We start from the raw sequence: 14,637 nt of genomic DNA on the forward strand, positions 1-14,637 counted from the left end.
TTTTTAATATGTTTATAAGTACGCACATTAATACCTGACACACATTTGTTATTGTTTTTGAGACAAGGTCTTACTCTGAAGCCCTGGCTGGCCTCAAGCTCGGAGCAATCCTCCTATCTCAGCATTCTGCATGCTGGCTACTCTAGCTCTTCTTGAACATAGCTGCCATACTTACTTCCCTTTTCTCTGCCCTCATTCAGTTTGGTTTTTTGTTGGCCTTCCATGGAAACTTGATGGTGTTCCTTATTGTTGCCAGCTTGCCGTCTTAACACAGGACTTTAAAAGTGAGCCTGCCTCTGTCGTATATTATAGACTTGAAGGAGGTAGAAGACAGCCTTGAAGTTTGCTCCTTCAAATTCTCTCTTTTCATTGCAGCGTAGTACTTTTGCCTCCTCTTTCAGTGATCCCTAAGATGACTGCCTGCCCCATCCTTTGCCTCTGGGCTCTTCCTACTGTCATGAGGCAGGAATGTGATGCTAAGGTTGTCTTACAGCCTGCCAACTTAACACTTTTGTCGTCCCCTGCTGTGGTAATAAGTAGAAGCTAGAACTTAGTAGTAGGGTAGAGTCTAAGGAGAACAAGCAGATGAATCAAGAACTCTAGTCTGCGTAGGAAGCTTATGGGAGAGCACATAGGAGGGGTGCACAGGGCAGGCAGCACTGCAGTTCACCATGACCATAGTAGTTCTTAGAGGTCGTAGGCTTCCATCGGTCAGAGTGCTGCCTATAAGAGCAGTATTCAGTAGGGACTCAATAGGACTTTGTGATGGGATGTATTATCCCAAGCATATAGGTTACCTGCATATACCCAGCAAAGCTCTAAAATGAGACTCAGATGGCACTGAACTGCAGGAAACACTGTGCGTATATAGGGAATGATAAAACTCGACACTGCGTGAAGTCCTCGATAGCTGGTGTTTGTTCATACACCAAATACAGAAAAAGATGAACTTATAAAGACCCAGAAATGACAGAATTAGCAGATACTCACATTGAGATAGGTCTGTTTTCTATGAGAAGACTCGTCACTGTGGAGATGGAGACAAGAGATGTCTTAGTGGAAGCTGTAGGATTAGTAGATGAAAGTGCTCTAAAGATAAGCTGGGTGTGGCAAATGCCTGAGGGAGAGGTTTGGGCATTTAGAGTCATCCTTTGCTTCATTGTAAGTTCAAAGCCAGCCTGAGCTAAGTGAGACCCTGCCTTGAAAAAGTCTCTCTCAGATAGATAAATAGATGGATGATAAATAATAAACTGATAGATAGATGCTTGATTGATAGAGATGATAGACTGATAGTTGTAGGTGAATGATAAATGTCAAATCCAGGGGAATATTTAACAAATATTGAGTTTCTTGCTGTGTAGGGAAATTCTAAGTGCCCCATCTTCAGGGTAATAGCAAGAGTCCCTGAGAGAAGCACTGAGAAGTAGGGCAGAAAATAGTTATGACATAATGGCCAAGTCTTTTCCACTTGATAATAACCATAACCCACAGACTTGAAGACTCTTAAAACTCAAGATAAACACAAACATAAAGGAAATAGTATGAACTGCTGATCAACAGATTTAAAAAAGTACCTTCAAAAGCCAGATTCCAAGTATAGAGGGGAGAAAGAAAGAAAAGCCTCAGGTCCACATCAGAAAACTGACAAGATGGCTCAGTGGGGACAGGCACTTGCTGCCAAACTTGACAGTCTAAAATCAATCCCTGAGACCCACATGGTAGAAGGAAAAAATCAACTCACAGTTCTTGATATGCACATATGCACAAACATACATGTGAGCATATATACATAGTGATAAACATGTGTACCTACATACATACATTAGATAGATAGATAGATAGATAGATAGATAGATAGATAGATAGATAGATAGATAGATAGATGATAGGTAAATAGATGATATAGTTTTAAAAAGGAAAAAATGTATAAGGCCTGTACATTTAGAACTACAGAACATTATTGAAAGAAATTAAATCCTAAATGATGGAGAGGTGCACTGTGAGTTGGTGTATTCTGTGTACTATACACAGAGACTAACACACTCAGTGGACTATAGATGCAGTCTCTTTTTTAACAAAACTTCTATTACACTGTGATTATTTGTGTATATTGGTATACACACTGCACAGTGCTCATGTTGCAGTCAGAAGATTTGGGAGAGTTGGTTCTCTCAGTCAACAATGTGGGTCCCAGGGTTAAATTCAAGTCCTCTGACTTGGTAGCAATGCCTTTACCTGTTGAATTATAGCCAGTCCTAGAGATATAAATATAAAAGTCTTAAACAGTAAAACACATGGTCAACAGATCATCTTTTGAGACTTGTGGAGGTAGGCTTATGAAAGGGAGATAAAAGCCAGATTTTATTTATATTATGAAAGGGATATGAAAGCCAGATTGAACTGTATGTGCCATCAAAATTTTAAACTCTGCACTGGTCAGTTTCATCCAGGTAAAATCAGACTTCTCCCCAAAGCCATTTATAAAGAAGTCTTATCCTTCCTTTCCAGCACCACCCTTTCAGGGCCTCCAGATTAATTTGTGGTCCAGCTACATTTTCTGGTTCTGAGGCCTTGTGGTACTTGAGGAACAAACCCAGAGCTTCTTAGATCGTTGGCAAATGCTTTACCACTGAGTTACATCTCTGCAGCTCTTAGATTAGTCATTTCTTAACGCACTGTCCTATTTTCTTAAGGACTTTCTTGGATTTATTTAAGATAGTCTTCTATATATGCAGCTCTTGTGGCTTCTCTGTGAGTTCCACTTAAGCTCTGCTCACTTTGGAGTCTTACTGGTTGCTCTCAATTAATGGCTCCCTACTCTGTTCTCCAGGTCAACATGTGCATAGATTTGCGCCCACATCCCTTTACACTATGTTGAGTTCTAATGGAATGTTTGTGTCCCTTTATGTTGTACTGAGTTCTAATGGCCTGAGTCCTTAGCCTCTTGTTTCTATCTGATAGTGTTTGTCAAATCAGTGTTGCTGTGCTGAGGGAGTACAATAAGAGAAGACTCACTCACTTATATTCAATTCTTCAGTCACAGAGGGTGGAGGGTGGCACCATGTCTAGGTGCTTGACTCAGTATTGTGTGGCCATCTTGCCAGCTCCAGTGTGCTTGGGGTTCTTACTGTGTTGCTAGACTTGAATGGGTCATTTGGATTTTATCTTGTGTGGCTGAAAAGAATTTTCTGTGTGTGATTTTATGTTCAATACATGGCATGGTTTTTTAGGTAAAGTTAGAACCAAGAGTCTATTTAGGAAATTTTTAAATATATGAATTTCGGTATCCATGATATAACATGCAAGATGTTTGTTTGTTTGTTTGTTTGTTTGAAGCAAGGACTCAAGTAGCCCAATCTGACCTTGAACTCAGAGTCTACCTGAGAATGAGTTGGAACCTTTTGTCTCCTCCTGAGTGCTGAGATTACAGGTGTACACCATCATGCCATCTAGTAGCATGTTGTAAGCATAGCCATGCAGTTATTCTACCTAGACTGTTTCTGTGTGCATATGTCTGTTGTCTGTGCTTATATCTTCAACAATGGTCAGTGATGTTTGGCAAACTAGATTTGTTCCATGTGAGGGTAAACTGAATACTTAGAGAGCAGAACGGTGGCTGGGCCTAGTGGTTTATACCAGGGAGGCAGGGGCAGGTGGATCTCTGAGTTCAAAGCTAGCCTGCTCTACGTAGAGAGGTCTAGGCCAGTCAGGGCTATACAGAAAGACCCTGCATCCAATTTTAAAAGAAAAAAGAAAGGAAAAGAAAAGGAAAAAACAAGGGAAAGAAAAATGTGAATAAGGAATTTCTCCAACTCAGAATGTGTAAAATAAGAATTCATCCAGAATGCATTTGACTAAGGAACAGAGATCCACTAGGTTTTTGTTTTATTTACAAACTAGTTCTAAAAATAATTACAAATAGCTTGGTGGGAGACCTGCCTCCCAGATGGAGGGTTTAGTTGCAGAAGACTTCCTTTCAATGTGTGGTGCTTCTTTACCTCTGACAATAGTGCACAGTTTTGTTAATACAGCTTACACAACAATGTTGTGTTAAAAATCCTGATGTTTCATGTTTAAATTTGAAACTATGCTTGTGATCAGGTTGTTTCTTTACACATAGAGTGAGCTTGCTCCAGCTTTCACATACACAGTGAGCTTGTTCAAGCTTTTATATACAAAGGAGTTGCTCAGGATCTTATATAAACAGTGAACTTGCTTAGGGTTTTACACACTCTGAGCTTGCTCAAGCTCTTACACACACAGTGAGCTTGTTCAAGCTCTTACACTCACAGCGAGCTTGTTCAAGCTCTTACACACATAGTAAGCTTGCTCAAGCTCTTACACACACAGTGAGCTTGCTCAAGCTCTTACACACACAGCGAGCTTGCTCAAGCTCTTACACACACAGTGAGCTTGCTCAAGCTCTTACACACACAGTGAGCTTGCTCAGGCTCTTACACTCACAGCGAGCTTGTTCAAGCTCTTACACACATAGCAAGCTTGCTCAAGCTCTTACACACACAGTGAGCTTGCTCAGGCTCTTACACTCACAGCGAGCTTGCTCAAGCTCTTACACTCACAGCGAGCTTGCTCAAGCTCTTACACTCACAGCGAGCTTGCTCAAGCTCTTACACTCACAGCGAGCTTGTTCAAGCTCTTACACACATAGCGAGCTTGCTCAAGCTCTTACACACACAGTGAGCTTGTTCAGGCTCTTACACACACAGCGAGCTTGCTCAGGCTCTTACACACACAGTGAGCTTGCTCAGGCTCTTACACAGCGAGCTTGCTCAGGCTTTACACACACAGCGAGCTTGCTTAGGCTTTTACATACACAGTGAGCTTCCTCGGGGTTTTGCATTCACAGTGAGCTTCCTTGGAGTCTTGCACGCACGGTGAGCTTGCTCAGGCTGTTTCTCTCTATCCCCCTAGAGCTTGCTGCACAGGCCTAGCAGCATCAGTTATTTATATCTGCCTGACACTGACTAATTACTCTTATCTAGCCCACTGTGCCAGCTACTGCTTTGGCACTTTAGATAGGCATGGACAATTGAAGGGGGCTCAGCAGTATGAATTATGTGTTTACCACTGTGACCTTTCATACTATTTAATTAACTTCAGTATGTGCATATTGCACCCTAATCTTTGAAATTACTGCTATGGAAGAGAGATCTTTTGTTTTATCTTCAAACATGAGAACAGCAGCCATGTCTGCTTCTTATCTAAGGCACTTCATGTTTAATGTTCCTACCAGTGTTGTGAGTTCTTGTTATTATTTGAAGCTGTTTGTTTCAAATAAAGTCAGTTATTTTAACAATTCTATTGGATACATAATTTTATCTGTACTTTTTGTTGGCTTTATGTCTTTGAGACAGTCTCAATCTCTGGGCTAGTATCTCCTCCCTAAGTCTTCTGAGTGCTGGGATTATGGCTGGGTCACTGCCCAGCTTTATGAGCTTGTATATGTAATTTGCATTTGTCTGATTACTAATGGCCTTTTCATCTCTTACTGGAATTTGTATCTTTTGTGATAATTTGGATTTTTGAGATAGTCTCACTATCCATACTGCCTGGCTGGACCAGGCTAGCTTTGAACTTGCCATCCTCTTGCCCCTGCTTTTGCCCCTTAAGTTCTTGGCAATAGTCAGGTGCTACCACATCCTGCCCTTTTGCTTGGTTTTTAGGTGAGTTATTTGTTGTAAGAATTGTTTGTGTAAATGGAAACAGGTTCTTTATCAGATTGCTAATATCTTCATTCCGGTTCCTGCCTTGTCTTCCAAATAATAGAAAATTTTAATGAGTTTTAGCATGTTCGTTATTGATAGCTTGTGCTTTGTGTACCAGTTTTAAAACTTGAGCTGATTCTGACAAGTATGTTGTGTTTCTTCTAGAACATTCACTCTTGCTCTCCACACTTAGGTCTGTAATCTATTTTGCGTTCATTTAAGAGTTAGTAATCCATCTTTTCAGTTGTTCCATCTTCATTTCTTGACAGAACTGTCCGTTTCCCATTTAATTACCTTGGCTCCTTTGTCAAAAATTAATGGGCCATATGCATACAGGCATCTCTCCGAGCACACACTTTGTTCTTTTGATCTATGTGTCTGTCCTTAAGCCAAGAGGACACCATCTTTATAAAATGTTGAGCATTGTTACTTGTTCAGATTCTCTTTACATATAAATTTTAAAGGCATCTTAGTTTCTGCTTTTAAACTCCTTGGTGTCCACAGGATGTGCAAGTCTATAGATCAGCAGGGAGAATTCAGTCCACACAGTGCTGAGTCCATCCCCTAAGCATGTCTCCTCATTCATTTTTATCTATAGCAGTGTTTCATTGTTTTACGTAAATACATAGCATAAGTTCCATTTTCTCTCCGTTTAATTTACCATGAAGTAGTGTCACCTTCCCAGTTCCTGAATCAATAAATGATAAATTCAGGCCAGTTTTATTGGTATAAAATAAAAGTTTAAAACTACAAAAGTAGTTGTTTAGTTGGTAGAGTGTCTGCCCTGCAAACTTGAGGGCAAGAGTTCAGATTCCCAGTACCTATATAAAAAGCCAAGTTGGAGAGCTCCAGGTATAATGGGGAATTCCCTAACTCAAAGAAATAAGAAAGTTGTGCCAAAGGTGATGGTGGATTCATTCTCTAATTCCAACATAGGTGTGGTTAGCAGGTGGATCTCTATGGCTTCCTGGCCACCTAAAGCTACATAGTGAGACCCTGTCACAGAACACAAAAGTAAAATAAATGAGCCTGGCAACTGATAGCTTCTGGGAGATGGACAGTCAGTTTTCTTTGTAACCCCTAATAAGTAGGCCATATTCCAAATAAAGAAAGCTACACATACACATCTAAAGCTATATAAGCCACACAAATTGGACTTGATGGTGTAGGGTTTTTTTTTGTTTTTTGTTTTTTTAAGAAAAGAAAGGATATGCCAGGTAGTGGTGGCAGAATATCCCAGCACTTGGGAGGCAGAGACAGGCGGATTTCTGAGTTCGAGGCCAGCCTGGTCTACAGAGTGAGTTCCAGGACAGCCAGGGCTATACAGAGAAACCCTGCCTCAAAAAAAAAAGAAAAGAAAAAGAAAAAGGAAAGAAAAACAATAAGAAAAAAGAAAAAAAAAGAAAAGCTGGGCATTATAGGGCAATGCCTTTAGTCCCAGCACTCAAAAAGCAAAACAAGTGGATCTGTTTGAATTCAAAGCCAACCTAGTTAACATAGAGTTCCAGGAGTCTGTCTCAAAAATAATAACGCCAAAAGATCACACAGTTGGGTGGGAAGGGAAGGGAAGGGAGAATGTATCTAGGAGGAGTTGGGGGAATAAGGGTGAATATGATCAAAACATGTATGAAACTCCTAAAGAACTAATAAAAATTTAAATCAAAAAAATTTAAATGGGAGCAGTCGAGGAAGGCACCCAACGTTGACCTCTGGTCTCTACATACAAGTACATTTTCAAGAGATACATATAAAATTGTTGGTAAGAGCAACCAACAGCATTATTATATAATTTAAATTGCAAATTCTCTTAGATTTAGTGAGGATAGTAATGCCTTTGTTTCTTCTCTAGGTTAATGTCATAACAGATAAGCATATTATAATTTATTATAATTATACAATTGTGTAATTTAGGTACTAACGCCATTGCAGAAAGATATGACTGGGTAGTGAAACTGAGGGTGTTTTGTGCCCACATTAGTATATTTAGCCATAGCAACTGTTTTCAGATGGATTTAAGGCATTGCTATACCACAGAGGAGCACAGACTTGAGAAGCAGATGACCTCATTTATTAATGCTGGTTCTTGGGTGTGAGTAGGAGCTCAGAGGGAAAGCACTGGCCTAGTAGTGAAAAACTGTAGGATTAGTCTTAGCACCAGAAAAACAAAATAACAAAAAAACCTATTGTCCCACTGACTATAGTGTGGCCTTGGGGACAGGACTGACCTCTCTGAATATCATCTGAAAAGGAGGGACAGTGTGGTTACCTCACAGCAGTTTTGTAGCCATTAAGGGAAGGAGAACCTGTGAACACCTTCTGATAGCCTAGTACAAAGCACAAGCCAAATGGATATTCCTATCAGTTATGTGCCAGTGATTAACCTGTGCTTGGTGGAGTGTCTGGAACCATCCGAATAGGAACTAGGAATCATGGTTATTCCTCTTGTTCTTTAGCATGCCAACTTGAGGTAGTTTTATGTCATTTTCTTAATGATAAAGAGAAAAGGCTGTGTGTGTTGGTTCACACCTGCAAGGCTAGCCTTGACTGCATAGTGAGTTCCAGGTCCACCCTGGGCTATAGATAGAGTGAGACCCTGTTCAAATAATAACAATCACAGCATAGAAGAATATATTAGGTATCAGAGCCACAGGCACACATTAACTTACACATCAACATATAAGTTTCTTCTAGGTTTTGCCAAATGGTTTGAGCCCTGACCACACTGTTTCTTCCATTGGTCTATGAGTCTTGCCTAACTGCAAAGACACATGGAGTATATGAGTAATAAAACCATCATATCCCAAGAGGTGCTCTGTTTATTTTAATCTTGTATTGGAGTGGAGGAGTAGATTAGTACAGGGCTTTCGTTTTTAATGAGGTATATATATATATATTCAGTGTTCAGACAGTTACATGCACACACACACACACACACACACACACACACACACACACACACACACACACACACACACACACACACACACACACACACACACACGGAGTCATTCTTCCTTACATCCTGTGTCAGTCCATGTTGTGAAGCTGTGCCTGGGGCCATGGTGTGATCTTATAAAGCAGGGAAGCTGAGGCTATCCCTGTCAGCCTTACCTTTGCTTTGATAACTCTGCAAAGAGATTTCACACTAGAAAGTCATGTAATCATTCCTTTGAGTCTTCAGGAAAGCCTGCCTTTGCCCTGCTTTAGGTGTCAGTGGGCAGAACGGTTATGTATTCACAGATGCACCTGTGTAGGTTCTTCCTGTTTACAGTGGCAGGACACTTTAAGGCCAGCAGCCATATTCTGTGCCTCTGTGATCACAGAAAAAGAGAACCACTGAGTGTTGTGTTCCACTTGCTTGTTTTCATCAAATGCTGTGCCTTTCTTTGTAGGTGAAGCCTTGAAAGGAAAGATCACAGTTCACAAGAACAAGAAGGATCCTCGTTCCCTCATTGTGACCCTGACTTTGAACAGTTCAACCCAGACTTACAGTCTCCAGTGACAGTCATGGTCTCCAGCTGCCACAAAGTCTGAAGCACACCCAACTGTCTGTCTTTGAAGTGGGATAGGACAGTCATTGGGAGGGGCAGGCTCCATGGGGCTGTAGCACAGCTGGTCCTGGCCCTGCAGCTATTGGGTAGTAAGCCTAGATAAACCAGAGAGCTCAGTAGAGGATCCTGCCCTCCTCCCTCCTACTGCTGCTGCTCCTAGAGATCCTACTCACTGAAGCCTGCTTGACTAGATTAGCTATGAGACTTCTCCTGCTAGACTGAAAGTCATTTCAGTTGGCCTACTTTTGGAACAGTAATAGTCCTGTTTTATGTTTCTTACTATAAATTTTGTTTTTAATAATGAACAACAAAAAGCAGTGTTTTACTGTAGATGTTCTTTCTCGGGGAACAATTTTTAGTTACACTCTTTGCTGAAATATCAGGATATCTCAAGACTAGAAAGCCAGTGGACAGAACAAACACATCCTGTTGGCAGAGGCTGTGCTACAGTCCTCCCCACTCACCTGCAGCTCTCAGCTGTACCTCCTCAGTATTCTCCAGCCATAACCTAGCACTGTGGGGAAGTCTAACTTCAGGACATAGCCTAGGTGTGACAGACTGCTCTCCAGGATGGGGTAGATGTATGCCTCTCTAAAATGCTGCCTTTTCAGACCAGGTGTGCGCCACAGTAATGTATCCATCTGCTAATTCTATAAAGTCATGTTATTCGGGTTGAAAGAATGAAAAATATCCAATAAAATGTGTAACTATTGAAATATTGAAAGCATCTTCATCGTAGAGTGTTTTCGTGTAGTTGTAGCATTTAACAAGTCAAGGGAGGGGTGGATTTCAAGAAAATTGTGGCTTCAGCAGACCAGCCAGTCATGTTTTTTGCCTAAACTAGACATCAGTAGGAGATTAGGCTAGCTCTGAAGGAGGTCAGTGCCCTTTCAGTTGCAAATCTCAATGTGGGCTTAGTCTCTTTTCTACCCCTTCATGGAGATGCTGGTTTATGTTAATACAGTTCAGGTGTTCAGGTCAGTGCCTCAATTACATGGATGGAGGTAACAGAGTTGACTCCTACCCAACACAAGAGAGCAATGAAGATTACAACAGAAAAGGACTGTACTTTCAGTGGAGGGGAGATAACCCATCAGATTTTGTATTTTGTTTTGCAGTATTAGAATCTAACCCTGGGCCTCACACATAATAGGGAAATGTCACTGAGCTATGCCCCAGCCTCCATTCCTTTTTTTTTCTTTCAGTGAACAAACATTCTCTACCATTTAAAAAAGTATTTCTCAAAAATTATCCCTCTTCCCAAGCATGGTGGCGCACACCTTTAATCCCAGTACGCAGGAAGCAGAGGCAGGTAGATCTCAGTGATTTGAGGCCAGCCTGTTTGTTACATAGTGAGGCATTGGCTTTAGGCTGGGATTTTCATGGCAGAAGATAGGGAAGGGGAGAGGGATTTTATTAGGGGCAGAATTAAGGAGTTTACTATTTTCCTTGGACAAGCTTGTTTTGAAACTGGGATTTATTGTCTCTTTTTGCAACCACTGGGTTGGGTGTCTGGTATTGGCCAGCCACTTTTCTTCAATTTGGTTCTTGGAGCTTTGAGCTCAGTTTAGGCCCCTGGCTTTGGGGTGGTAGGATGTTCTTTTTGGTGGTGGTGATTTGGGGTTTTGGCTTGTTTGTATTTGTTTTTGAGTCATGTAGCCAAAGCCTACTTTCAACTTGCCCTGTAGCCAAGGATGACATTAAACTTCTGATCCTCTTGCATTCACTTTCCAAGTAACCTGTTTTCTTATCACTTTCTTGGACTTAACCTATGTGCCCCACTTGTACCTGTCCATTTGGGTGGAGGAACCAGGATCTCAAGTGCATTTTGTGTGTAAGATCAGTCGCAGGGCTCTGCGGCCCTTCTTTCTGCTGGAGGAACTGCTTAGAGCCTTTAGCCAGAGAAATGACATGTCAGTCATCCAGCACTGTCATGGAGCCCAGCCTAAGTCATTTGAGAAGACTGAAACTAGCTCACAGATTTCATCTGTACTTGCTGTCTTCTTGTAGTGTCCAGTTTGTGGTGAGAAGCATGGTCAAGGATTGCCCAGTGCATACTCAGTGCAGCCTGTTTTGGTTCACTGTCCCTTTGGTTGCTAAATTCTTCATTTGAATTGCCTACAGTTGCTCTTGCATCCCCTTGTCTGAGTTTGGTAATTGCTCATGGAGCTAATGGTACTTCCCAGCCCACATCTACAGAAGGCTCCCAGCTCCTTGTCTGCTTTGAATTTTGTGTGGGCTTCCATATTTATGAGAATAACAGGTTAACTCCATGATAGTATTCAGGGACCATGTTTTCTTAGTTGAGACTGAGGTAAAATCTAGGTGAAGTAAATTGAGGTAAGGTTTATAATCTGTGTAGAAAAGCTACTTGGGAAAGGAATAAATGTATTTTTAGTGGCAGCCATGAGAGAACAGCTCCCTCCTAGGACTCATGACTGGTCATGGCAGAGGAGGCAGGCACAGCAGGACAGAGGTTACAAGGACTTTGCTTTTTAAAATTGAAAACATTGAGAGAATGAAGCAACTGGAGGTCCATCTGTGCAGATGGAGGGTTGACTAGAAGGTAATTTTTAAATTTGTCTACTTTAACCATGGCTAAATATTTATTGCCCTGCTTAAAAGAATTTAGGAAACTACAACTTTGTAGCTGATTATCTTAGTTTAGAAAGTTCCAAGAAAATCAGCAGGCACCCTGGTAGACAAGAGTCAAGCCTGGTAACACACACCTGTGATCATAGTGATCGAAACTGAGGCAGGAAGATTGCAAGTTTAAGGCCAGCCTGGGTCATGTAATGGTATAGCTTGACATAGTCCCAAGACTGCTGTTGATCTTTGGTACTAGCTAGCAGTGCTATTTTGCAAAACTCTAGAAACTTCAGGTAGGACTGGATCTGGAAGTAGGTATCTGAAACCAAGGCCTTGCAAAGATCTTGTCCGGGGCCCCTTCCTTGGGAGCAGGTCCTTGCAGAGACTCCCGAAAGCACATGGGACCTAAAGATTATCTGTGGAACCTTTGAAAACATGAACCAAAAAACATTTCTCAGGTCAGTCTTGGTGGTACATGCCTTTAGTTGCAGCAGGCAGATCTCTATGAATTGCAAGCCAGCCTACTCACCATAGCAGCAAGTTCAAGGCCAGTCAGGGCTACAGAGAGAGGAAAACAACATCAAACATAACTCTGCCCTCCTTTTGATCAGACTAATGAGAAAAGTGATGGCAGGTAGCAAAGCCATCTCAACAAACCTAACAAATGTGTCCACAGAAGTATCCCAAGCTGAGGTTGTCGCAGTTCTGTCATGAGCTACAAAGTGGCTCAGCCAGTGAGTGACTTCAGAGCCTTAAGGAGTCTTTGGAATCTCTCTGACTTCCAGAGCTCAGGGAACTTATTGCAGCAGTGTTGCCATTTGGGGGCAACTTATTCTGCTGTTTGCTGATGCCTCAGACATTGAGGCAGGATATTTAGTGTGTCCTTGCCCACCCGTCAGCCCCACCCTTCTTGGCTTGAAAGCTTGTCTGGTTTTTAACCTTGTCATGATTTTGAGTGTCTCCTTGCTTAAAGTGAAACTCTCCAAGTAGAATGATAAATAAGTGGTTTCAAAATATCTTTACAATTCATTTGACCTTCCCAATACATTTTTCTGAGCTTCTTGGCTGATAGGAAGCAATTCATATTCCTTGTAGTTTGAATAATAAATAAAAAATGTTCTGTCGCTGAATTCATGTGATTATTGAAATTTAACAGGAAAGAAGGAAATAAGGCAACTGAGTTCCAGGGTATTCTCTGCATGGAATAGGCAATCAAACAAAAATAGCAACATGGGAACCCTGCCATAGGAATGTTACACCACGGGGTTAACATGGGATGAGCCCAACTTATTTATTCATTGAAGATTTTTATTTATCCACTGTATGTGTATGGATGTATTTCCTGAATGTATGTCTATGTACCTCTTGCATGCCTGGTGCCTAAGGGACCAGAAGGAGAGCATCAGATTCCCTGAAAATGGAGATACAAGTAGTTATGGTCCACCATGTTTGTGCTAGGAATGAAACCTGGTTCCTTTGAAAGACTTCAGAACTGTTGAGCCAACCTTCCAGCCCTTACCCCAAATTTTTAAAAGGTTACCTATGCCACAATATTAAAAAATAAAACAATTAACTTGTTCAAGTCTTTGAGTCATGGGGTGCTCTTCATTAGCCGCATTTTCTGTGGGATAATTTGTGGGAAATTTGATCCATTTTTCAAAAGTTTTTTCAAAGTAAGCTGAGAAGCTGTTGTTTGAACTTATCCTGGGGCAGAAGAAAAACATTTAGTCACTTCAGCTTGGGCTCCAACAGCAGACCAAAGAGGAAGTCCACCACATCGATTGGTGTGAGTTTAGTTGGGGCTATCTACAAGAGCACAGGCACCTTAAAATTGGCTACTCCACCTAACAAAATCTCCTTCAGCAACCAATAGCCACCTGAATAGCCTGGGGGACGGGAGGCCCCATGATGGTCTGTTAATGGGTCCAGGCTGTACAAGTGATCACTGAAGCTGAGAGCATTCATGAGGGTAGAATTCCAACACTGAAGGAGTTTTGCATAGTACTGATGGTAGAAGTGAATGTTCACACACCAGTCAACAATCAGCTAGAATGTGGAGGCCCAAAAACTTGCCTGGAAAGAAAAATTGTTTCTCCGAGTATACTCCACGCAGAAGAACAAAGCTATTGTTGACAGAGAGGAAAACCTGCCTTTTATGCTGTTTGAAGCTGCTTTGATGGTACAGAGCAACTGTAGGGAAGTCACAGTTTTACCGCATTTTGTGATCTCTTGAGTTACATTAAGTATTGACATCTTTTTTATTACGTGAGACACATGCACAGCACACATACAGAGATCAGTGGGCAGTTACTACATGGTCTTAATATATATTCCAAGCTGGGCATGGTGGCATATGCCTGTACTTTCTAGGACTTGGGAGGATCTTGGTGAGTTTAAGTCCAGCCCACTGCAGAATTCCAGGACAACCAACAGGACTCATTTGAGACCTTGTCTCAAAAACCAACACACATGCATTCTGCATGGTATTAACACAGTGCCTTTGCCACATGCTACAATACAGTATTCATCTCCAGGGAAAGTGCCTGTGCCTTAGACTGTGAACCCATCCATCTTTTTAATGCATCATTATTTTTATTTGAGAGAATGACTCACAAACCATGACAAGTAATGCAGGAGGAAGGGTTTCTACTAAAGAATAGTAAGACTCAAGAAGCTGAAATTAGAATTGTGGAAAACAAGCTCATGCCCGTGAGCTCCAGGCATCCCAGTTTTTCTCCAGTACAGGAAACCATAGCTGCAGTGAGTGCCAT

At 41.5% G+C, this 14,637-nt stretch overlaps 1 protein-coding gene across 1 annotated transcript in view; it reads left to right on the forward strand.

Moving 5' to 3' along the window:
* Window positions 1–12,996, forward strand: part of Prmt3 (protein arginine methyltransferase 3) — an 87,745-nt gene extending 74,749 nt beyond the window's left edge. The window contains exon 16 of the mRNA XM_031386779.1: window positions 9,119–12,996. Coding sequence (XP_031242639.1) covers window positions 9,119–9,228 — 110 coding nt within the window. The 3' untranslated portion in view covers window positions 9,229–12,996. The remainder of the gene's footprint in view (window positions 1–9,118) is intronic.
* The last annotated feature ends 1,641 nt before the right edge of the window (window positions 12,997–14,637 follow it).

The sequence above is a fragment of the Mastomys coucha genome, unplaced genomic scaffold (genome assembly GCF_008632895.1).
Source record: "Mastomys coucha isolate ucsf_1 unplaced genomic scaffold, UCSF_Mcou_1 pScaffold21, whole genome shotgun sequence".
Classification (NCBI taxonomy): domain Eukaryota; kingdom Metazoa; phylum Chordata; class Mammalia; order Rodentia; family Muridae; genus Mastomys; species Mastomys coucha.